The sequence below is a fragment of the Lampetra fluviatilis genome, chromosome 59 (assembly GCF_964198595.1).
Source record: "Lampetra fluviatilis chromosome 59, kcLamFluv1.1, whole genome shotgun sequence".
Lineage (NCBI taxonomy): Eukaryota > Metazoa > Chordata > Hyperoartia > Petromyzontiformes > Petromyzontidae > Lampetra > Lampetra fluviatilis.
In genome coordinates, this window is record NC_136333.1 from 1658278 (window position 1) to 1684232 (window position 25955).

The 25955-nt window shown below is 54.6% G+C and overlaps 1 protein-coding gene across 1 annotated transcript in view; it reads right to left on the reverse strand.

The window, feature by feature from the left end:
- The window catches only part of LOC144950751 (SHC-transforming protein 1-like), a 34831-nt gene that overhangs the window by 3255 nt on the left and 5621 nt on the right, over positions 1 to 25955 (reverse strand). The window contains 16 exon segments of the mRNA XM_078880824.1: positions 34 to 147; positions 2423 to 2524; positions 2526 to 2619; positions 2937 to 3030; positions 3940 to 3955; positions 3957 to 4007; positions 4009 to 4029; positions 4880 to 5024; positions 5911 to 6005; positions 6007 to 6038; positions 7379 to 7430; positions 7625 to 7678; positions 7851 to 7976; positions 12782 to 12821; positions 12930 to 12953; positions 13708 to 13778. Coding sequence (XP_078736950.1) covers positions 34 to 147; positions 2423 to 2524; positions 2526 to 2619; positions 2937 to 3030; positions 3940 to 3955; positions 3957 to 4007; positions 4009 to 4029; positions 4880 to 5024; positions 5911 to 6005; positions 6007 to 6038; positions 7379 to 7430; positions 7625 to 7678; positions 7851 to 7976; positions 12782 to 12821; positions 12930 to 12953; positions 13708 to 13778 — 1131 coding nt within the window.

Consider the following 25955-nt stretch of genomic DNA (forward strand, 5'->3'; position numbering starts at 1 on the left):
TGAGCGAGCGTGTGAGCGTAGCGTGTGAGTCACCACTCCGTGGGGGTCGACGAGCAGCAGGTGCTTGCCATGCTGCTGCTGCAGCCCCGTGAGGACGTACTGGCCGCGGCTCGTCATCGACTCCCTCACCAGGAAGTCGCCATCCTCCTGCAACCACCACAACCACCACCGTCATTACCACGACCACCACCGTCATTACCACGACCACCACCGTCATTACCACAACCACCACCGTCATTACCACGACCACCACCGTCATTACCACGACCACCACCGTCATTACCACGACCACCACCGTCATTACCACGACCACCACCGTCATTACCACGACCACCACCGTCATTACCACGACCACCACCGTCATTACCACGACCACCACCGTCATTACCACGACCACCACCGTCATTACCACGACCACCACCGTCATTACCGCAACCACCACCGTCATTACCACGACCACCACCGTCATTACCACGACCACCACCGTCATTACCGCAACCACCACCGTCATTACCACGACCACCACCGTCATTACCACGACCACCACCGTCATTACCACGACCACCACCGTCATTACCGCAACCACCACCGTCATTACCACAACCACCACCGTCATTACCACGACCACCACCGTCATTACCGCGACCACCACCGTCATTACCACGACCACCACCGTCATTACCACGACCACCACCGTCATTACCACGACCACCACCGTCATTACCACGACCACCACCGTCATTACCACGACCACCACCGTCATTACCACGACCACCACCGTCATTACCGCAACCACCACCGTCATTACCACAACCACCACCGTCATTACCACGACCACCACCGTCATTACCGCGACCACCACCGTCATTACCACGACCACCACCGTCATTACCACGACCACCACCGTCATTACCACGACCACCACCGTCATTACCACGACCACCACCGTCATTACCACGACCACCACCGTCATTACCGCGACCACCACCGTCATTACCACGACCACCACCGTCATTACCACGACCACCACCGTCATTACCACAACCACCACCGTCATTACCACGACCACCACCGTCATTACCACGACCACCACCGTCATTACCGCGACCACCACAACCACCACCGTCATTACCACAACCACCACCACCACCTCGTCACCACCACGAGCAAGACCTCGTTAAAGAAAAATCTGATTCTGTTACACTGAACCCCTTGTGTGGGTCAGGGGGTGGGTGAGTGAGTGTGTGGGTGAGTGAGTGTGGGTGGGTGAGTGTGCGGGTGAGTGTGAGTGTGGATGGGTGTGAGTGTGTGGATGGGTGTGAGTGTGTGGGTGGGTGTGAGTGTGGGTTAGTGCGGGTGGATGAGTGTGTGCGAGTGTGTGTGCGCGAGTGAGTGTGCGCGAGTGTGTGCGTGCGTGCGAGTGAGTGTGTGGGTGGGTGAGTGAGCTGGCGGGTGAGTACGCGTGCGGGTGAGTGTGTGAGTGAGTGTGTGTGTGAGTGTGCGAGTGAGTGGGTGGGTGGATGAGCAGGCGGGTGAGTGTGTGTGCGAGTGTGTGGGTGAGTGTGTGTGTGAGTGGGTGAGTACGCGGGTGTGTGGGTGGGTGGGTGGGTGAGCAGGTGGGTGTGTGGGTGAGTACGCGTGCAAGTGTGTGGGTGAGTGTGTGGGTGAGCAGGCGGGTGAGTACGCGTGCGGGTGTGTGGGTGAGTGAGTGGGTGAGTACGCGTGTGAGTGAGTGGGTGAATGAGTGAGTGGGTGAGTACGCGTGTGGTGTGAGCGTGTGTGTGAGTGAGTGAGTGGGTGAGTACGCGTGCGGGTGAGCGTGTGTGTGGGTGAGCTGGTGGGTGAGTGTGCGTGCGGGTGAGCGTGCGTGTGAGTGAGTGGGTGAGTGAGTGGGTGAGTGTGCGTGCGAGTGAGTGGGTGAGTACACGCGTGAGTGTGCAGGTGAGTGAGTGAGTGTGTGTGTGAGTGAGCTGGCGGGTGAGTACGCGTGCGAGTGAGTGAGTGTGCGAGTGAGTGAGTACGTGTGTGAGCAGGCGGGTGGGTATGCGTGCGAAGTGAGTGGGTGAGCGTGTGTGCGAGTGAGTGAGTGGGTGAGCGTGTGTGTGAGTGAGTGGGTGAGTGTGCGTGTGGGGTGAGTGTGTGGGTGAGCTGGCGGGTGAGTGTGGGTGAGCGTGTGTGTGAGTGAGTGGGTGAGTACGCGTGTGGGTGAGCGTGTGTGTGAGTGAGTGGGTGAGTACGCGTGTGTGTGAGTAAGAGGGTGAGTGTGCGAGTGAGTGGGTGGGTGGGTCAGTGTGTGTGCGAGTGTGTGGGTAAGTGTGTGGGTGAGTGAGTGGGTGAGTACGCGTGTGGGTGAGTGTGCGTGCAAGTGTGCGAGTGGTGAGTGAGTGTGTGAGCGAGCGGGGGTGAGTGCGGGTGAGCGTGCCTGCAGCAGCTGCTCCGCGTCGTGCCGGCTCATCTTGCCGTGGTACCAGCGCTCCCGCCGCAGAGCTTCCTCCATGGAGGCGGCGGCGGTGGCGGGGGGGGGGAGGGGGCGGGGGGGAGGAGCCGGGGGGCGTGGGGGAGCCCCCGTCGGGGAGGGGGGGAGAGACCCCCTGCTGCTTCAGCGCGTCCTCAAACGGCCCCTGGGGTCGGGGGGCATCACCACCACTGAGGGTGAGCGTGTGGGTGAGCGTGTGGGTGACAGTGGATATGCGAAGGTGAGCGTGTGGGTGAGCGTGTGGGTGAGCGTGTGGGCGAGCGAGTGGGTGAGCGTGTGGGTGACAGTGGATATGCGAAGGTGAGCGTGTGGGTGAGCGTGTGGGTGAGCGTGTGGGCGAGCGTGTGGGCGAGCGTGTGGGCGAGCGAGTGGGCGAGCGAGTGGGGCGAGCGAAGTGGGCGAGCGAAGTGGGCGAGCGAGTGGGCGAGCGAGGTGGGCGAGCGCCGGCGGTCGTTGCTCACTCATGTCGAAGGCGTCTCTGTGGGGGGGCTGCGTGGCCCCCCTCGCCGCGCACGGCACGTGGGTGTTCACGTACGTGTGCTCCCCCACCGCTCCTGCAACATGCGTGGTGGGGGGGGGGGGGGGGCCCGTGAGACCCCCAACAGCGACACCCCCCCCTGACACCCGACCCCCGACCCACCCCGCGACGTCCCCCCCTGCGAGCCGTACCCCCCCCCCCCACCCCCACCGTGACACGGAGGCACAGAAGGCATCCGACTCATCAGCCCGTGGTCCCGCCACTGATGTTCATCTTTAGCGGGCGTTGTAAAGCCGCCATGAGCACAGCCGGGGACTTGCAGCTCCCCCCCACGCTCCCCCCCCCACCCCTCTCTCCTCCGCAGCACCCAGCGGGATGACGAGCGGCTTCCTTGCGTAGCACAACGCTAGGAAGCTGCTGCTGCTGCTTCTGCTGCTCCAGGCGCTCGCCCTGAATAACTATAATTTGTTTTATTTTACCTGCTAAGAGCCACTGGGGTCTTGATCAGAAGCGACTTGGCCACAGCGTAGCGCTAAACGGCATGCGAACCGCTCACCCCCACGCACAGCAAAGACAAAGATTCCCGGTATAACCTCAACGGACCGCTGGGGCAAGTGCTGTTAGCGAGCACCTATGAAGGCTGGCACGGCGCACGGAGCAGGTGGGTGGCCAACATACGCACAAACGGACACACGGACACACACGGACACACGGACACACGGACACACACGGACACACGAACACACACGGACCAACACACTCACGCAAACACACACTCGCGGAGACACGGGCACACACGGGTCGCGACCTATGCCGGGAGCCGGGCGGTGCCGGCGAGGGCCCGGTAAAGCCGGCGTGGTTGGGGACCCCCCCACCCCCCCTCCCACCCCCCCCCCCACACCCCCCACACCCCCCACCCCCCCCCCACCCCCCCCACCCCCCCCACCCCCCCACCTGTGTATCCGTGCGGGGCCCTCTTCCCCACCTGTGTATCCGTGCGGGGGCCCTCTTCAAGTCGCCCCACCGCGCGTCGGAGCCCGGCCTGGGGCCTGCTTTCCTCCCCGCCGCCCGCAGCCTGCGGCAACACACAGAAACACAAAGACAAAGATTCCCCCCCCCATAGTCTTAACAAACTGTTGGGGCAAGTGCTGTTAGCGAGTAGCAGCACCTATGAAGGCCGGCACGCACACGAGGGGGGTGGGGGGTGGCCACCACCATTACCCCCAGCGATGTTTACACACGGCACCAGGTACTCTTTGAGGCCGAGTCGACCATGGGGAGGCCCACGATCGGTTCAGATGATCGTCGCCGCTGTTGACCGTGAGCTGGAATTTTACCCGGGTCGCCGGGTTTACAGCGCAGCGCGCTAACCGCTGCACTAGCGCTCCCCACAACGCGCACGCCACACGCTCACACACGCTCACACACGCACGGATGTCAGCCCCACCACCACCACACACAGCCCCACCGGCTATCACCACCACTACACTGTGAACTGAAACTTATGGCGGGGGGACCCCGGGGTCCCGAATAAACGGAACTCAAAATCGTAATCAATTGATTTTTGGCGACTCCGTCCCACCACCGCGCGCACCAACGCCGCGACCCGCCCGGCGCGGATTGTCCCGTTGTCGCGTTGTCTGAACCGCAGCGGCGGCAGCGGCAGAGGACGAATGAGCACAAGAAACAAAACTTTGAAACTTTGATTGGCGCATCGCGTGGAGCTCGTCGAGAGGGACAGATGGCCGCGTCGTCGCCTTCGACGGACACAGAATGACGTCACGACGCAGTTCACGAGAGAGCCGGGGGGCTTATGGGACCCCGGGGTTCCGCCATGAGGTTCAACTGACGGCCTCCAGCAGTGCGACACGGAGTGGGGGGGGGGGCCCGCCCCCCCCCCCCCCCCGCCCCTCCCTCCTCCCCACCTGTGTGCGCCCGCCAGGTGGGAGCTGCTTCCCGGGGACGTGGTTGTAGTATTGGTGCTTCTCCTCCTCCGCCTCCTCCTCCACCTCGTCCATCTCCTCCTCCTCCTCCTCCTCGTCCCACGCCGAGCCCTCCAGGCTCAGCATCCTGCGCGGGGGCGCGCACACAAAGACAAAGGAGCCCCGTGTAGCCTCGACGGCCACCGGTCGGGGCAAGTGCCGTAAGCGAGCACCTTTGAAGGCCGGCGCGGCACACGAGGGGGGTGGGCGGCCAGCACCACGCCCGGCCCCCTTTGTCTCCCCCAGTGGCGATGTGTTTAGACGCCGCACCAGGTACTCATTTGAGGCTGAGTCGACTAGAGGGAGGCCCAAAGACCGGTTCAGATAATAAGTCACTAGTGTTAGGCACGAGCGGGAATCCAACTCGTGTTTGTAGCGCAGTGTGCTCACCACTACACCACCACAGCTCCCCCACACGGTGCGTCCTGGGGGTGTGGGGGTGCGGTGGTGCGTGTGGGGGTGCAGTGGTGCGTGTGGGGGTGCGGTGTGGGAGTGGGGGTGTGTGTGTAGGGGTGCGTGTGGTCTGTTGTGCGTGTGGGGGTGCGTGTGGGGGGCGGTGTGGGGGGTGCGGCGGTGCGTGGGGGTGCGTGTGTGGTGTGGGGGTGTGGTGTGGGGTAGGGGTGTGAGGTGTGGTGTGGGGTGGGGGTGTGGTGTGGGGTGCGTGTGGGGTGTGGTGTGGGGTGGGGGTGTGGGTGTGGGGTGCGGTGTGGGGGTGCGTGTGGGGGTGCGTGTGGGGGTGTGGGGGTGCGTGTGGGGGTGCGGTGTGTGAGGTGCTGTGTGGGGTGTGGGGGTGTGGGGGTGTGGTGTGTGGGTGTGGTGTGGGGTGGGGGCGCGGTGTGGGAGTGCGTGTGGTGATGCGTGTGGGGGTGTGTGTGGTGGTGCGTGTGGGGGTGCGGTGTGTGGGTGCGGTCTGTGGGGGGTGGTGTAGGTGTGGGGGTACGTGTGGGTGTGGTGTGTGGGTGGGGTGCCCCCACCGGTCGTGGGGCGCGATCAGCTTGGGGGGGTTCTTGAGGTACTGCTTGAAGCGCAGCTCAAACGCCTGCCCAATGGTGCTGATCACATCCTGAGCCCAGGCCGTCCCCACACTCCACGATGTGGCACGCTAGGGGCACGGCGGGGGGGGGGGGGGCACGGGGACACACGATGAGGGGTGTGGGGTGAGGAGTGCGGGGTGGGGGGTGGTGGGTGGTGGGTGCGGGGTTGAGGGGTGCGGGGTGAGGGGTGGTGGGTGAGGGGTGAGGGGTGCGGGGTGGGGGGTGGTGGGTGGTGGGTGCGGGGTGGTGGGTGAGGGGTGCGGGGTGAGGGGTGGTGGGTGAGGGGTGAGGGGTGGTGGGTGAGGGGTGAGGGGTGAGGGGTGAGGGTGAGGGGTGAGGAGTGGTGGGTGAGGGGTGCGGGGTGAGGGGTGAGGGGTGGTGGGTGAGGGGTGAGGAGTGGTGGGTGAGGGGTGAGGGGTGGTGGGTGAGGGGTGGTGGGTGAGGGGTGGTGGGTGAGGGGTGAGGGGTGGTGGGTGAGAGGTGGGGGGTGAGGGGTGAGTGGTGAGGGGTGATGGGTGGGGGGTGAGGGGTGAGGGGTGCGGGGTGAGGGTTGGTGGGTGAGGGGTGGTGGGTGAGGGGTGGTGGGTGAGGGGTGAGGAGTGGTGGGTGAGGGGTGAGGGGTGGTGGGTGAGGGGTGGTGGGTGAGGGGTGAGGGGTGAGGGGTGAGGGGTGGTGGGTGAGGGGTGAGGGGTGAGGGGTGGTGGGTGAGGGGTGGTGGGTGAGGGGTGCGGGGTGAGGGGTGGTGGGTGAGGGGTGAGGGGTGGTGGGTGAGGGGTGAGGGGTGGTGGGTGAGGGGTGAGGGGTGGTGGGTGAGGGGTGAGGGGTGAGGGGTGGTGGGTGAGGGGTGAGGGGTGGTGGGTGAGGGGTGAGGGGTGGTGGGTGAGGGGTGAGGGGTGAGGGGTGGTGGGTGAGGGTTGAGGGGTGGTGGGTGAGGGGTGGTGGGTGAGAGGTGGGGGGTGAGGGGTGAGTGGTGATGGGTGAGGGGTGAGGGGTGCAGGGTGAGGGGTGGTGGGTGAGGGGTGGTGGGTGAGAGGTGGGGGGTGAGGGGTGAGTGGTGAGGGTTGAGGGGTGGTGGGTGAGGGGTGAGTGGTGAGGGGTGGTGGGTGAGTGGTGAGGGGTGAGGGGTGAGGGGGGTGGGCGGTGCGGGGTGAGGGGTGAGGGGTGGTGGGCGGTGCAGGGTGAGGGGTGAGGGGTGCAGGGTGAGGGGTGCGGGGTGAGGGGTGGTGGGTGAGTGGTGAGGGGTGAGGGGTGAGGGGGGTGGGCGGTGCGGGGTGAGGGGTGAGGGGTGGTGGGTGAGTGGTGAGGGGTGAGGGTTGAGGGGTGGTGGGTGAGGGGGTGAGGGGGTGAGGGGTGGTGGGTGCGGGGTGAGGGGGTGAGGGGGGTAGGGGGTGGGGGAGGGGACCCTCACCTCTCAGGTTCACAGGATCCTTTGCCACGTAGGCCACATAGTCTGTCGTGTCCTACACAACACACACAGAGCCCCCCCCCCCTGGTGAAACCTTCATCAATCTGCGAGCACCACGAAGGGTGACATGGCACGCAACACAGATCCCGCGCGTTGCCCTGTACCAGACTTGTAGCGAGCAGCAGGCACACAGACAAGTGGGCACGGAGTGGGGGGCTCGGAGTGGGGGGCTCGGAGTGGGGGGCTCACCGGGTCCCCTCCGGACGCGAAGGAGATGGACTGCATGTGGTGGCTGGCGATGATCTGCGGCACACGAACCGTCACAATCCGGTCAAAAACTACAAACTCGGCACTGCAAGGGCGGCCGCAACGCACTGCGGCGGTGAGCACGTGACGGCGATCCTCAACAAACAACGCGTCACTAAGCGACCGCCCCCCCCCCACCCGTGGTGTGGGGGGGTGGGTGTGTGCGGACCTGCTTGGTGTCGGGCGTGGTGAGGGTGAGGCAGCTGGTGGACACGGTGAGGGTGATGTTCATCCCGGAGAACTGCAGGTTGTTGTTCCCCAGCACCGAGGAGAGCGCCTTCGCCTGCTGCTGCTGCTGGGTGGGGGTGGTGGTGGCAGTGGCGGCGTTCGTTACGCACAACGCTCGTGCCCGCCTCGCCGAGTCTCCGTGTCCCCGTGTCTCCGTGTCACTGAGTCTCCGTGTCACTGAGTCTCCGTGTCCCCGTGTCTCCGTGTCACTGAGTCTCCGTGTCACTGAGTCTCCGTGTCCCCGTGTCTCCGTGTCACTGAGTCTCCGTGTCACTGTGTCTCCGTGTCACTGTGTCTCCGTGTCACTGAGTCTCCGTGTCCCCGTGTCTCCGTGTCACTGAGTCTCCGTGTCACTGAGTCTCCGTGTCACTGAGTCTCCGTGTCACTGAGTCTCCGTGTCACTGAGTCTCCGTGTCACTGTGTCTCCGTGTCACTGAGTCTCCGTGTCACTGAGTCTCCGTGTCACTGAGTCTCCGTGTCACTGAGTCTCCGTGTCACTGAGTCTCCGTGTCACTGAGTCCCCGTGTCACTGAGTCTCCATGTCACTGAGTCTCCGTGTCACTGAGTCTCCGTGTCACTGAGTCTCCGTGTCACTGAGTCTCCGTGTCACTGAGTCTCCGTGTCACTGAGTCTCCATGTCACTGAGTCTCCGTGTCACTGAGTCTCCGTGTCACTGAGTCTCCGTGTCACTGAGTCTCCGTGTCACTGAGTCTCCGTGTCACTGAGTCTCCGTGTCACTGAGTCTCCGTGTCACTGAGTCTCTGTGTCACTGAGTCTCCGTGTCACTGAGTCTCCGTGTCACTGAGTCTCTGTGTCACTGAGTCTCCGTGTCACTGAGTCTCCGTGTCACTGAGTCTCCGTGTCACTGAGTCTCCGTGTCACTGAGTCTCCGTGTCACTGAGTCTCCGTGTCACTGAGTCTCCATGTCACTGAGTCTCCGTGTCACTGAGTCTCCGTGTCACTGAGTCTCCGTGTCACTGAGTCTCCGTGTCACTGAGTCTCCGTGTCACTGAGTCTCCGTGTCACTGAGTCTCCATGTCACTGAGTCTCCATGTCACTGAGTCTCCGTGTCACTGAGTCTCCGTGTCCCCGTGTCTCCGTGTCACTGAGTCTCCGTGTCACTGAGTCTCCGTGTCACTGAGTCTCCGTGTCACTGAGTCTCCGTGTCACTGAGTCTCCGTGTCACTGAGTCTCCATGTCACTGAGTCTCCGTGTCACTGAGTCTCCGTGTCCCCGTGTCTCCATGTCACTGAGTCTCCATGTCACTGAGTCTCCGTGTCACTGAGTCTCCGTGTCACTGAGTCTCCGTGTCACTGAGTCTCCATGTCACTGAGTCTCCGTGTCACTGAGTCTCCGTGTCACTGAGTCTCCGTGTCACTGAGTCTCCGTGTCACTGAGTCTCCGTGTCACTGAGTCTCCGTGTCACTGAGTCTCCGTGTCACTGAGTCTCCGTGTCCCCGTGTCTCCGTGTCACTGAGTCTCCGTGTCACTGAGTCTCCGTGTCACTGAGTCTCCGTGTCACTGAGTCTCCGTGTCCCCGTGTCTCCGTGTCACTGAGTCTCCGTGTCACTGAGTCTCCGTGTCCCCGTGTCTCCGTGTCACTGAGTCTCCGTGTCACTGAGTCTCCGTGTCACTGAGTCTCCGTGTCACTGAGTCTCCGTGTCACTGAGTCTCCGTGTCAGTGAGTCTCCGTGTCACTGAGTCTCCGTGTCACTGAGTCTCCGTGTCACTGAGTCTCCGTGTCACTGAGTCTCCGTGTCACTGAGTCTCCGTGTCACTGAGTCTCCGTGTCACTGAGTCTCCGTGTCACTGTGTCTCCGTGTCACTGAGTCTCCGTGTCACTGTGTCTCCGTGTCACTGAGTCTCCGTGTCACTGAGTCTCCGTGTCACTGAGTCTCCGTGTCACTGAGTCTCCGTGTCACTGAGTCTCCGTGTCACTGAGTCTCCGTGTCACTGAGTCTCCGTGTCACTGTGTCTCCGTGTCACTGAGTCTCCGTGTCCCCGTGTCTCCGTGTCACTGAGTCTCCGTGTCACTGAGTCTCCGTGTCCCCGTGTCTCCGTGTCACTGAGTCTCCGTGTCACTGAGTCTCCGTGTCACTGAGTCTCCGTGTCACTGAGTCTCCGTGTCACTGAGTCTCCGTGTCACTGAGTCTCCGTGTCACTGTGTCTCCGTGTCACTGAGTCTCCGTGTCACTGAGTCTCCGCGTCACTGAGTCTCCGTGTCACTGAGTCCCCGTGTCACTGAGTCTCTGTGTCACTGAGTCTCCGTGTCACTGAGTCTCCGTGTCACTGAGTCTCCGTGTCACTGAGTCTCCGTGTCACTGAGTCTCCGTGTCACTGAGTCTCCGTGTCACTGAGTCTCCGTGTCACTGAGTCTCCGTGTCACTGAGTCTCCGTGTCACTGAGTCTCCGTGTCACTGAGTCTCCGTGTCCCCGTGTCTCCGTGTCACTGAGTCTCCGTGTCACTGAGTCTCCGTGTCACTGAGTCTCCGTGTCACTGAGTCTCCGTGTCACTGAGTCTCCGTGTCACTGTGTCTCCGTGTCACTGAGTCTCCGTGTCACTGAGTCTCCGTGTCACTGAGTCTCCGTGTCACTGAGTCTCCGTGTCACTGAGTCTCCGTGTCACTGAGTCTCCGTGTCACTGAGTCTCCGTGTCACCGAGTCTCCGTGTCACTGAGTCTCCGTGTCACCCGAGTCTCCGTGTCACCGAGTCTCCGTGTCACTGTGTCTCCGTGTCACTGAGTCTCCGTGTCACCGAGTCTCCGTGTCACCGAGTCTCCGTGTCACTGAGTCTCCGTGTCACCGAGTCTCCGTGTCACCGAGTCTCCGTGTCACTGAGTCTCCGTGTCTCCGTGTCACCGAGTCTCCGTGTCACTGTGTCTCCGTGTCACTGAGTCTCCGTGTCACTGTGTCTCCGTGTCACTGTGTCTCCGTGTCACTGTGTCTCCGTGTCACTGAGTCTCCGTGTCACTGTGTCTCCGTGTCACTGAGTCTCCGTGTCACTGTGTCTCCGTGTCACTGTGTCTCCGTGTCACTGTGTCTCCGTGTCACTGAGTCTCCGTGTCACTGAGTCTCCGTGTCACTGAGTCTCCGTGTCACTGAGTCTCCGTGTCACTGAGTCTCCGTGTCACTGAGTCTCCGTGTCACTGTGTCTCCGTGTCACTGAGTCTCCGTGTCACTGTGTCTCCGTGTCACTGTGTCTCCGTGTCACTGTGTCTCCGTGTCACTGAGTCTCCGTGTCACTGTGTCTCCGTGTCACTGAGTCTCCGTGTCACTGAGTCTCCGTGTCACTGAGTCTCCGTGTCACTGAGTCTCCGTGTCACTGAGTCTCCGTGTCTCCATGTCACTGAGTCTCCGTGTCACTGTGTCTCCGTGTCACTGAGTCTCCGTGTCACTGTGTCTCCGTGTCACTGAGTCTCCGTGTCTCCATGTCACTGAGTCTCCGTGTCACTGTGTCTCCGTGTCACTGAGTCTCCGTGTCACTGTGTCTCCGTGTCACTGAGTCTCCGTGTCTCCATGTCACTGAGTCTCCGTGTCACTGTGTCTCCGTGTCACTGTGTCTCCGTGTCACTGAGTCTCCGTGTCACTGAGTCTCCGTGTCACTGAGTCTCCGTGTCTCCATGTCACTGAGTCTCCGTGTCACTGTGTCTCCGTGTCACTGTGTCTCCGTGTCACTGTGTCTCCGTGTCACTGAGTCTCCGTGTCACTGTGTCTCCGTGTCACTGAGTCTCCGTGTCACTGAGTCTCCGTGTCACTGAGTCTCCGTGTCACTGAGTCTCCGTGTCACTGAGTCTCCGGGTCTCCGTGTCTCCATGTCACTGAGTCTCCGTGTCACTGAGTCTCCGTGTCACTGAGTCTCCGTGTCACTGAGTCTCCGTGTCACTGAGTCTCCGGGTCACTGAGTCTCCGTGTCACTGAGTCTCCGTGTCACTGAGTCTCCGTGTCACTGAGTCTCCGTGTCACTGAGTCTCCGGGTCACTGAGTCTCCGTGTCACTGAGTCCCCGTGTCACTGAGTCCCCGTGTCACTGAGTCTCCGTGTCACTGAGTCTCCGTGTCACTGAGTCCCCGTGTCACTGAGTCCCCGTGTCACTGAGTCTCCGTGTCACTGAGTCTCCGTGTCACTGAGTCCCCGTGTCACTGAGTCTCCGTGTCACTGAGTCTCCGTGTCACTGAGTCTCCGGGTCACTGAGTCTCCGGGTCACTGAGTCTCCGTGTCACTGAGTCTGTGTCTCCCCCGCCCCCCCAGCGGTCAGCGTGCTGCGCTACAAGCCCCGTGACCCGAGTTCGATTCCCGCTCACGACCAACACCGGTGACGATTATCTGAACCGGTCCTGCGCCTCCCCTAGGTTGACTCGGCCTCAAATGAGTACCCGGTGCGGTGTGTAAACTTCGCCACTGGGGAGACAAAGGCGGCCGGGCGTGGTGCTGGCCACCCACCCCCTCGTGTGCCGTGCCGGCCTTGATAGGTGCTCCTCGCTAACAGCACTTGCCCCCCCCCCCAGTCCTCCCCCATGAATCCCCCCTCCCGTGTCCTCCCCCCCCTCCCGTGCCCCCCCCCACCGTGTCTCCCCCCCCCCCCGTGCCCCCCTCTCCCGTGTCCCCCCCCCCCGTGCCCCCCCCTCCCGTGCCCCCCCCGTGCCCCCCCCATCGTGTCCCCCCCCCCACCGTGTCCCCCCCCCTCCCGTGTCCCCCCCCCCCGTGTCCCCCCCCCCCCCGTGCCCCCCCCCCCTCCCGTGCCCCCCCCACCCGTGTCCCCCACCCCACCCGTGTCCCCCCCCCCCCGTGTCCCCCCCCCCCCGTGCCCCCCTCTCCCGTGCCCCCCCCCGTGCTCCCCTCCCCCCCCCCCCCACCGAGCCCCACAGGTCCCCACCTTTCTGCGGCGGAAGGAGTCCTTGACGCTCGGCACGGCCTCACACACGCGGGCACTCACACACGCGGGCAATCGCCTCCCTGCAGCCGCACCATCACACACACCATCACACACACCATCACACACACCATCACCACCATCACCACCGTCACACACGCGGGCAATCGCCTCCCTGCAGCCGCACCATCACACACACCATCACACACACCATCACACATACCATCACACACACCATCACCACCATCACCACCGTCACACACGCGGGCAATCGCCTCCCTGCAGCCGCACCATCACCACCATCACCATCACCACCATCACCATCACCACCATCACCATCACCACCATCACCATCACCACCATCACACACACCATCACACACGCGGGCAATCGCCTCCCTGCAGCCGCACGGCACAGCCGCCACCAGCACCGTCACCACCAGCACCATCACCACCAGCACCATCACCACCAGCACCATCACCACCATCTCCACCATCACCACGCACACCATCACCACCATCACCACCATCACCACGCACACCATCATCACCATCACCACGCACACCATCACCACCATCACCACGCACACCATCACCACGCACACCATCACCACCATCACCACCATCACCACGCACACCATCACCACGCACACCATCACCACCATCACCACCATCACCATGCACACAATCACCACGCACACCATCACCACCATCACCACCACCACCACCACCACGCACACCATCACAACTAGCACCATCACCACCATCACGCACACCATCACCGTCACGCACACCATGACTACCATCACCACCACGACGCACACCATCACCACCATCAGCATGTACACCATCACCATGTACACCATCACATATACCGTGTCCACCATCACCATCATGTCCACCATCACCGAATGGTGCTGGGGGCCGTACCGAGTCACGTGGGTCCTCGTCTTGAAGTCCAGGGTCCTCATTGACTGAAGCACCTCTATGCAGCCCATGTACTGCTCACGCACACAGGGACACAGGGACACACGTGTGTACTCACACGTGAGTACAGATGGAGACACGGGCGTACACACGTGTGAGTCAGAGGTCGCAAACGGGTTTTGATTCCTTACCCGTACCCGTACCCGGCCGCACCAGGGTCGCAAACGGGTACCCGTACCCGGCCGTACCCGTACCCTACACCTGTACCCGGCCGGGTACGGGTATCGGGTACCCGATTGCGACCTCTGGGATGAAGCCATGTTGCAGGCGCGGGTGGGTTGATTCTAGGAACTTGAATTGTGAGAAGAAACGAGACGTTGGGAAATGAGTGACAAACGGTGACTCACCAGTGACTCACGGCCTACCCGTACCCGGCCGCACCAGGGTTGCAAACGGGTACCCGTACCCGGCCGGGTACGGGTAGCCGGGTATCGGGTAGGGTACGGGTATCGGGTACCCGGTTGCGACCTCTGGTGTGAGCACGCACGGACACGCAGGTACACGTGAGTGCACGCGTCCATCACGCAACGCGCTCCACCCCATCTCTCAGGGACACACTTCGAACTCGCGCTGTGCGTTCCACAGTCACGCGCTCAAGAAAGAAAGTACGTCAGAGGAAAGCGCGTCGCATTGAGATCTTCCGAAAATCAAAGCAAATTTTCAATGATGAAAATGTAAGAAAATATTTCGCAGGCCGGGCAAGTGAAGTTCCAATGAGTCGCGGCAGCGCCCAGAGTCACGGACTGGGCGTAGCCCTCGTAGATCCAGAAGCATTCGAGAAGCCCTGAAGTTACTCCTTATTAAGTACTCCTTTTAATCTTAGTTATTATTTGTTAGTAAACTCCTCACTAAATTTGTAACACCATTGGAACCTCATTTGCCAGTAAAAAATATGATGATTGTTTTTTTACCCTTCTATCTGGCAACAAAACTGACACCTTTTTTACAAGGAGTCATGTTTGCTCGGGTGTGGACCAATCAACTTCAAGGACAGTGCATACATTATCAGTTGTGTTTTTTGTTTGCATTATGGCTGCATGTATTGTGGTCTATGCAAACATGACTCCTTGTAAAAAAGGTGTCAGTTTTGTTGCCAGATAAAAGGGTAAAAAACCAATCATCCTCACTAAGTTATTTTTGTACAGGGACTCCTCTGCTCATGAACACTCTAATTACGAACTTTCAGAGATACAAACAAAGCTGTCCGTACGTCCCATTGCCTGTTCGGACCGACAGTCGTAAGTTCAACCGCTGTGCGATAGACGGCGGTGGTGGCATCTACATCTGCAGAACGTGAAACACATTCCTGCGGAGGGAGCTGGTAGGAACTTTGTTGGGTTGCTCGGTCAATGGCCTGCAGGGTCAACGGCGGCGTGGTGTATTCCGCAAATATGGCCGACTGTGAGGGCGGGCACAAGCCGGCGTGAGTAGGTTAAACGTTGAGTTTTATAAGGGCACCACGGGGTGACCAGGCCCTCCCCACCCTCCTCTCTCCACCCAGCCCCACCCCTCCCATTTTTTGATGCACGACGGACGGACGGACGGACAGAATAATCCCCTGTGGGCTGGTGGAACCAGGTGGTTCCTACCAGTATAACCAGTGGCATCTACATCTGCAGAACGTGAAGAACCAGTGGCATCTACATCTACAGAACGTGAAGAACCAGTGGCATCTACATCTGCAGAACGTGAAGAACAAGTGGCACCTATATCTACAGAACATTAAGAACCAGTGGCATCTACATCTACAGAACGTGAAGAACCAGTGGCATCTACATCTGCAGAACGTGAAGAACCAGTGGCACCTATATCTACAGAACATTAAGAACCAGTGGCATCTACATCTGCAGAACGTGAAGAACCAGTGGCATCTACATCTGCAGAACGTGAAGAACCAGTGGCACCTATATCTACAGAACATGAAGAACCAGTGGCATCTACATCTGCAGAACGTGAAGAACCAGTGGCATCTACATCTGCAGAACGTGAAGAACCAGTGGCACCTATATCTACAGAACATTAAGAACCAGTGGCATCTACATCTACAGAACATGAAGAACCAGTGGCATCTACATCTGCAGAACGTGAAGAACCAGTGGCACCTATATCACCAGAACATTAAGAACCAGTGGCATATACATCTGCAGAACGTGAAGAACCAGTGGCACCTATATCTACAGAACATTAAGAACCAGTGGCATCTACATCTACAGAACATGAAGAACCAGTGGCATCTACATCTGCAGAACGTGAAGAACCAGTGGCACCTATATCTACAGAACATTAAGAACCAGTGGCATCTACATCTACAGAACGTGAAGAACCAGTGGCATCTACATCTGCAGAACGTGAAGAACCAGTGGCACCTATATCTACAGAACGTTAAGAACCAGTGGCATCTACATCTGCAGAACGTGAAGAACCAGTGGCATCTACATCTGCAGAACGTGAAGAACCAGTGGCACCTATATCTACAGAACATGAAGAACCAGTGGCATCTACATCTGCAGAACGTGAAGAACCAGTGGCATCTACATCTGCAGAACGTGAAGAACCAGTGGCATCTACATCTACAGAACGTGAAGAACCATTGGCATCTACATCTGCAGAACGTGAAGAACCAGTGGCATCTACATCTGCAGAACGTGAAGAACCAGTGGCATCTACATCTGCAGAACGTGAAGAACCAGTGGCATCTACATCTGCAGAACGTGAAGAACCAGTGGCATCTACATCTGCAGAACGTGAAGAACCAGTGGCATATACATCTGCAGAACGTGAAGAACCAGTGGCATCTACATCTGCAGAACGTGAAGAACCAGTGGCATCTACATCTGCAGAACGTGAAGAACCGGTGGCATCTACATCTGCAGAACGTGAAGAACCAGTGGCATCTACATCTGCAGAACGTGAAGAACCAGTGGCATCTACATCTACAGAACGTGAAGAACCGGTGGCATCTACATCTGCAGAACGTGAAGAACCAGTGGCATCTCCATCTGCAGAACGTGAAGAACCAGTGGCATTTACATCTGCAGAACGTGAAGAACCAGTGGCATCTACATCTGCAGAACGTGAAGAACCATTGGCATCTACATCTGCAGAACGTGAAGAACCAGTGGCATCTACATCTGCAGAACGTGAAGAACAAGTGGCATCTACATCTGCAGAACGTGAAGAACCATTGGCATCTACATCTGCAGAACGTGAAGAACCATTGGCATCTACATCTGCAGAACGTGAAGAACCAGTGGCATCTGCATCTGCAGAACGTGAAGAACCATTGGCATCTACATCTGCAGAACGTGAAGAACCAGTGGCATCTACATCTGCAGAACGTGAAGAACCAGTGGCATCTACATCTGCAGAACGTGAAGAACCAGTGGCATCTACATCTGCAGAACGTGAAGAACCAGTGGCATCTACATCTGCAGAACGTGAATAACCAGTAGCATCTACATCTGCAGAACGTGAAGAACCAGTGGCATCTACATCTGCAGAACGTGAAGAACCAGTGGCATCTACATCTGCAGAACGTGAAGAACCAGTGGCATCTACATCTGCAGAACGTGAAGAACCAGTGGCATCTACATCTGCAGAACGTGAAGAACCAGTGGCATCTACATCTGCAGAATGTGAAGAACCAGTGGCATCTACATCTGCAGTACGTGAAGAACCAGCGGCATCTACATCTACAGAACATGAAGAACCAGTGGCATCTACATCTATAGAACATGAAGAACCAGTGGCATCTACATCTATAGAACATGAAGAACCAGTGGCATCTGATTTGCAGAACATGAAGAACAGTGGCATCTACATCTACAGAACATGAAGAACCAGTGGCATCTACATCTATAGAACATGAAGAACCAGTGGCATCTGATTTGCAGAACATGAAGAACCAGTGGCATCTACATCTGCAGAACATGAAGAACCAGTGGCATCTACATCTGCAGAACATGAAGAACCAGTGGCATCTAATTTGCAGAACATGAAGAACCAGTGGCATCTACATCTACAGAACATGAAGAACCAGTGGCATCTACATCTGCAGAACATGAAGAACCAGTGGCATCTAATTTGCAGAACATGAAGAACCAGTGGCATCTACATCTGCAGAACATGAAGAACCAGTGGCATCTAATTTGCAGAACATGAAGAACCAGTGGCATCTACATCTACAGAACATGAAGAACCAGTGGCATCTAATTTGCAGAACATGAAGAACCAGTGGCATCTACATCTGCAGAACGTCAAGAACCAGTGGCACCTGATTCGTCAGAGTGAATGAGAGAGAGTGAATGAGAGAGTGTGAATGAGAAAGAGAGTGAATGAGAGAGAGTGAATGAGAGAGAGTGAATGAGAGAGAGAGTGAATGAGAGAGAGAGTGAATGAGAGAGTGAATGAGAGAGAGTGAATGAGATAGTGTGAATGAGAGAGTGTGAATGAGAGAGAGAGTGAATGAGAGAGAGTGAATGAGAGAGTGTGAATGAAAGAGTGTTAATGAGAAAGAGAGTGAATGAGAGAGTGTGAGTGAGAGTGAATGAATGAGAGAGAGTGAATGAGTGAGAGAGTGAATGAGAGAGAGAGAGTGAATGAGAGAGAGAGTGAATGAGAGAGTGTGAATGAGAGAGAGAGTGAATGACAGAGAGTGAATGAGAGAGAGTGAATGAGAGAGTGTGAATGAAAGAGTGTTAATGAGAAAGAGAGTGAATGAGAGAGTGAGTGAGAGTGAATGAATGAGAGAATGAATGAGAGAGTGTGAATGAGAGAGAGTGAATGAGAGAGAGTGAATGAGAGAGAGTGAATGAGAGAGAGTGAATGAGAGAGAGTGAATGAGAGAGTGTGAATGAGAGAGAGTGAATGAGAGAGAGTGAATGAGAGAGTGTGAACGAGAGAATGTGAGTGAGAGTGAATGAATGAGAGAGTGAATGAGAGAGTGTGAATGAGAGAGTGAATGATAGAGTGTGAATGAGAGAGTGTGAATTTGAGTGTGTGAATGAGAGAGAGTGAATGAGAGAGAGTGAATGAGAGAGAGTAAATGAGAGAGAGTGAATGAGAGAGTGTGAATGAGAGAGAGTGAATGAGAGAGAGTGAATGAGAGAGTGTGAATGAGAGAATGTGAATGAGAGAGAGTGAATGAGAGAAAGTGAATGAGAGAGAGTGAATGAGTGAGAGTGAATGAGAGAGTGTGAATGAGAGAGAGAGTGAATGAGTGTGAATGAGAGAGAGTGAATGAGAGGGAGTGTGAATGAGAGAGTGAATGAGAGAGAGAGTGAATGAGAGAGTGTGAATGAGAGAGAGAGTGAATGAGTGTGAATGAGAGAGAGTGAATGAGAGGGAGTGTGAATGAGAGAGTGAATGAGAGAGTGTGAATGAGAGAGAGAGTGAATGACAGAGAGTGAATGAGAGAGAGTGAATGAGAGAGTGTGAATGAAAGAGTGTTAATGAGAAAGAGAGTGAATGAGAGAGTGTGAGTGAGAGTGAATGAATGAGAGAATGAATGAGAGAGTGTGAATGAGAGAGTGAATGAGAGAGAGTGAATGAGAGAGAGTGAATGAGAGAGAGTGAATGAGAGAGAGTGAATGAGAGAGTGTGAATGAGAGAGAGTGAATGAGAGAGAGTGAATGAGAGAGTGTGAACGAGAGAATGTGAGTGAGAGTGAATGAATGAGAGAGTGAATGAGAGAGTGTGAATGAGAGAGTGAATGATAGAGTGTGAATTTGAGTGTGTGAATGAGAGAGAGTGAATGAGAGAGAGTGAATGAGAGAGAGTAAATGAGAGAGAGTGAATGAGAGAGTGTGAATGAGAGAGAGTGAATGAGAGAGAGTGAATGAGAGAGTGTGAACGAGAGAATGTGAATGAGAGAGAGTGAATGAGAGAAAGTGAATGAGAGAGAGTGAATGAGTGAGAGTGAATGAGAGAGTGTGAATGAGAGAGAGAGTGAATGAGTGTGAATGAGAGAGAGTGAATGAGAGGGAGTGTGAATGAGAGAGTGAATGAGAGAGAGAGTGAATGAGAGAGTGTGAATGAGAGAGAGAGTGAATGAGTGTGAATGAGAGAGTGAATGAGAGGGAGTGTGAATGAGAGTGTGTGAATGAGAGAGAGTGAATGAGAGAGAGAGTGAATGAGAGAGTGTGAATGAGAGAGAGAGTGAATGACAGAGAGTGAATGAGAGAGAGTGAATGAGAGAGTGTGAATGAAAGAGTGTTAATGAGAAAGAGAGTGAATGAGAGAGTGTGAGTGAGAGTGAATGAATGAGAGAATGAATGAGAGAGTGTGAATGAGAGAGAGTGAATGAGAGAGAGTGAATGAGAGAGAGTGAATGAGAGAGAGTGAATGAGAGAGAGTGAATGAGAGAGTGTGAATGAGAGAGTGAATGAGAGAGAGTGAATGAGAGAGTGTGAACGAGAGAATGTGAGTGAGAGTGAATGAATGAGAGAGTGAATGAGAGAGTGTGAATGAGAGAGTGAATGATAGAGTGTGAATGAGAGAGTGTGAATTTGAGTGTGTGAATGAGAGAGAGTGAATGAGAGAGAGTGAATGAGAGAGAGTAAATGAGAGAGAGTGAATGAGAGAGTGTGAATGAGAGAGAGTGAATGAGAGAGAGTGAATGAGAGAGTGTGAATGAGAGAATGTGAATGAGAGAGAGTGAATGAGAGAAAGTGAATGAGAGAGAGTGAATGAGTGAGAGTGAATGAGAGAGTGTGAATGAGAGAGAGAGTGAATGAGTGTGAATGAGAGAGAGTGAATGAGAGGGAGTGTGAATGAGAGAGTGAATGAGAGAGAAAGTGAATGAGAGAGTGTGAATGAGAGAGAGAGTGAATGAGTGTGAATGAGAGAGAGTGAATGAGAGGGAGTGTGAATGAGAGAGTGAATGAGAGAGTGTGAATGAGAGAGAGAGTGAATGACAGAGAGTGAATGAGAGAGAGTGAATGAGAGAGTGTGAATGAAAGAGTGTTAATGAGAAAGAGAGTGAATGAGAGTGTGAGTGAGAGTGAATGAATGAGAGAATGAATGAGAGAGTGTGAATGAGAGAGTGAATGAGAGAGTGAATGAGAGAGAGTGAATGAGAGAGAGTGAATGAGAGAGAGTGAATGAGAGAGTGTGAATGAGAGAGAGTGAATGAGAGAGAGTGAATGAGAGAGTGTGAACGAGAGAATGTGAGTGAGAGTGAATGAATGAGAGAGTGAATGAGAGAGTGTGAATGAGAGAGTGAATGATAGAGTGTGAATTTGAGTGTGTGAATGAGAGAGAGTGAATGAGAGAGAGTGAATGAGAGAGAGTAAATGAGAGAGAGTGAATGAGAGAGTGTGAATGAGAGAGAGTGAATGAGAGAGAGTGAATGAGAGAGTGTGAACGAGAGAATGTGAATGAGAGAGAGTGAATGAGAGAAAGTGAATGAGAGAGAGTGAATGAGTGAGAGTGAATGAGAGAGTGTGAATGAGAGAGAGAGTGAATGAGTGTGAATGAGAGAGAGTGAATGAGAAGGAGTGTGAATGAGAGAGTGAATGAGAGAGAGAGTGAATGAGAGAGTGTGAATGAGAGAGAGAGTGAATGAGTGTGAATGAGAGAGAGTGAATGAGAGGGAGTGTGAATGAGAGTGTGTGAATGAGAGAGAGTGAATGAGAGAGAGAGTGAATGAGAGAGTGTGAATGAGAGAGTGAATGAGAGAGTGTGAATGAGAGGGAGTGTGAATGAGAGTGTGTGAATGAGAGAGAGTGAATGAGAGAGTGAATGAGAGAGAGTGAATGAGAGAGAGTGAATGAGAGAGTGTGAATGAGAGAGAGTGAATGAGAGAGAGAGAGTGAATGAGAGAGTGTGAATGAGAGAGAGTGAATGAGAGAGAGAGAGTGAATGAGAGAGTGTGAATGAGAGAGTGTGAATGAGAGAGAGAGAGTGAATGAGAGAGTGTGAATGAGAGAGTGTGAATGAGAGAGTGTGAATGAGAGAGTGAATGAGAGAGAGTGAATGAGAGAGTGAATGAGAGAGAGTGAATGAGAGAGTGAATGAGAGAGAGTGAATGAGAGAGTGTGAATGAGAGAGAGTGAATGAGAGAGAGTGAATGAGAGAGAGAGTGAATGAGAGAGTGTGAATGAGAGAGTGAATGAGAGAGTGTGAACGAGAGAATGTGAGTGAGAGTGAATGAATGAGAGAGTGAATGAGAGAGTGTGAATGAGAGAGTGAATGATAGAGTGTGAATGAGAGAGTGTGAATTTGAGTGTGTGAATGAGAGAGAGTGAATGAGAGAGTGTGAATGAGAGAGTGTGAATGAGAGAGTGTGAATGAGAGAGAGTGTGAATGAGAGAGAGTTAATGAGAGAGAGAGAGAGTGAATGAGAGAGTGTGAATGAGAGAGTGTGAATGAGAGAGTGTGAATGAGAGAGTGTGAATGAGAGAGAGAGTGAATGAGAGAGAGTGAATGAGAGGGAGTGTGAATGAGAGAGAGTGAATGAGAGAGAGTGAATGAGAGAGAGAGTGAATGAGAGAGTGTGAATGAGAGAGAGTGACTGAGAGAGAGTGAATGAGAGAGTGTGAATGAGAGAGAGTGAATGAGAGAGAGAGTGACTGAGAGAGAGTGAATGAGAGAGTGTGAATGAGAGAGTGTGAATAAGAGAGTGAATGAGTGAGAGAGTGAACGAGAGAGTGAATGAGAGAGAGTGAATGAGAGAGAGTGAATGAGAGAGAGTGAATGAGAGAGTGTGAATGAGAGAGAGAGTGAATGAGAGAGTGTGAATAAGAGAGAGTGAATGAGAGAGAGAGTGAATGAGAGAGTGTGAATAAGAGAGAGTGAATGAGAGAAAGAGTGAACGAGAGAGAGTGAATGAGAGAGAGTGAATGAGAGAGAGTGAATGAGAGAGAGTGAATGAGAGAGAGTGAATGAGAGAGAGTGAATGAGAGAGAATGAATGAGAGAGTGTGAATGAGAGAGTGAATGAGAGAGTGTGAATGAGAGAGAGTGAATGAGAGAGAGTGAATGAGAGAGTGTGAATAAGAGAGTGAATGAGTGAGTGTGAATAAGAGAGAGTGAATGAGAGAGAGTGAATGAGAGAGTGTGAATAAGAGAGAGTGAATGAGAGAAAGAGTGAACGAGAGTGTGAATGAGAGTGTGAATGAGAGAGGGAATGAGAGAGAGTGAATGAGAGAGAGTGAATGAGAGAGAGTGAATGAGAGAGAGTGAATGAGAGAGAGTGAATGAGAGAGAATGAATGAGAGAGAGTGAATGAGAGAGTGAATGAGAGAGTGTGAATGAGAGAGAGAGAGTGAATGAGAGAGAAAGTGAATGAGAGAGAGTTAATGAGAGAGTGTGAATGAGAGAGAGTGAATGAGAGAGAGTGAATGAGAGAGTGTGAATGAGAGTGTGAATGAGAGAGTGAATGAGAGAGTGTGAATGAGAGAGAGTTAATGAGAGAGTGTGAATGAGAGAGAGTGAATGAGAGAGAGTGAATGAGAGAGTGTGAATGAGAGTGTGAATGAGAGAGTGAATGAGAGAGTGTGAATGAGAGAGAGTGAATGAGAGAGTGTGAATGAGAGAGAGTGAATGAGAGTGTGAATGAGAGAGAGTGAATGAGAGAGAGAGTGAATGAGAGAGTGTGAATGAGAGAGTGAATGAGAGAGTGAATGAGAGAGAAAGAGTGAATGAGAGAGAGAGTGAATGAGAGAGAGTTAATGAGAGAGTGTGAATGAGAGAGAGTGAATGAGAGAGTGTGAATGAGAGAGTGTGAATGAGAGAGAGAGAGTGAATGAGAGAGAGAGTGAATGAGAGAGAGAGTGAACGAGAGAGTGAATGAGAGAGTGTGAATGAGAGAGAGTGAATGAGAGAGTGAATGAGAGAGAGTGAATGAGAGAGAGTGAATGAGAGAGAGAGTGAATGAGAGTGTGAATGAGAGAGTGTGAATGAGAGAGAGTGAATAAGAGACAGTGAATGAGGGAGTGTGAATGAGAGAGAGAGTGAATGAGAGAGAGAGTGAATGAGAGAGAGTGAATGAGAGAGAGAGTGAATGAGAGAGTGTGAATGAGAGAGAGTGTGAGTGAGAGTGAATGAGAGAGTGAATGAAAGAGAGAATGAGAGAGTGAGTGAATGAGAGAGTGTGAATGAGAGAGAGTGAATGAGAGAGTGTGAATGAGAGAGTGTGAATGAGAGAGTGAATGAGAGAGTGTGAATGAGAGAGAGTGAATGAAAGCGTGTGAATGAGAGAGTGAATGAGAGAGAGTGAATGAGAGAGAGAGTGAATGAGAGAGAGTGAATGAGAGAGAGTGAATGAGAGAGTGAATGAGAGAGTGAATGAGAGAAAGAGTGAATGAGAGAGAGAGTGAATGAGAGAGAGTGAATGAGAGAGAGAGTGAATGAGAGAGAGAGTGAATGAGAGAGTGAATGAGAGAGAGAGTGAATGAAAGAGAGAGTGAATGAGAGTCGCAGCAGGTATCAGCAGGCACAGCACGTAGCGAGCGTCTCCTGCTACCCCCCTCCCTCCCGTCGTTGTCTCCCGCACTCTGCACTTCCTGCCCCCCCCCCTCTCTCTCCTCTCCCGCCGCCTCCACACTCACACACTCTCTCATTCACACCCTCTCATTCACACCCTCTCATTCACACTCTCTCATTCACACCCTCTCATTCACTCTCTCTCATTCACACTCTCTCATTCACACTCTCTCATTCACTCTCTCTCATTCACACACTCTCATTCACTCTCTCTCATTCACACTCTCTCATTCACACTCTCTCATTCACACCCTCTCATTCACTCTCTCTCATTCACACTCTCTCATTCACTCTCTCTCATTCACACACTCTCATTCACTCTCTCTCATTCACTCTCTCTCATTCACTCTCTCTCATTCACACTCTCTCATTCACTCTCTCTCATTCACACTCTCCCCTCCCTCTCCCAACTCTGCCTGTACGTGCACAACCACCACTACATCGAGCCCTAGCACCACACAACCGCACGATCCAACCACACAACCGCACAAACACTAACACACACAACCACACAAACACTAACACACACAACCACACAAACACTAACACACACAACCACACAAACACTAACACACAACCACAACCACACAAACACACAACCGCACAAACACTAACACACACAACCACACAACCGCACAACCACTACCACACAACCACTACCACACAACCACTAACACACACAACCACACAAACACTACCACACAACCACACAACCACACAAACACTAACACACAACCACACAACCACTACCACACAACCACACAACCACTACCACACAACCACACAACCACACAAACACTAACACACAACCACACAACCACTACCACACAACCACACAACCACACAAACACACAACCACACAACCACTACCACACAACCACACAACCACTACCACACAACCACTACCACACAACCACACAACCACTACCACACAACCACACAACCACACAAACACTAACACACACAACCACACAACCGCACAACCACTACCACACAACCACTAACACACAACCACACAATCACACAATCATACAAACACACAACCACACAAACACTAACACACACAACCACACAACACACAACCACACAACTACACAACCACACAAACACTAACACACACAACCACACAACACACAACCACACAACTACACAACTACACAACCGCACAAACACTAACACACACAACCACACAACACACAACCACACAACCACACAACTACACAACCACACAAACACTAACACACACAACCACACAACACACAACCACACAACCACACAACTACACAACCGCACAAACACTAACACACACAACCACACAACACACAACCACACAACTACACAACTACACAACCACACAAACACTAACACACACAACCACACAACACACAACCACACAACCACACAACTACACAACCGCACAAACACTAACACACACAACCGGTTGTTGTTCTTCCCACGCACCTTCGATTAGCGCTGTTGGCTACGCCGAGTGGAAAAACACATTCCTGCGGAGGGAGCTGGTAGGAACGTTGGGTTGCTCGGTCAATGGCCTGCAGGGTCAACGGCGGCGTGGTGTATTCCGCAAATATTGCCGACTGTGAGGGCGGGCACAAGCCGGCGTGAGTAGGTTAAACGTTGAGTTTTATAAGGGCATCACGGGGTGACCAGCCCCTCCCCACCCAGCCCCACCCCTCCCACCCCCCACCC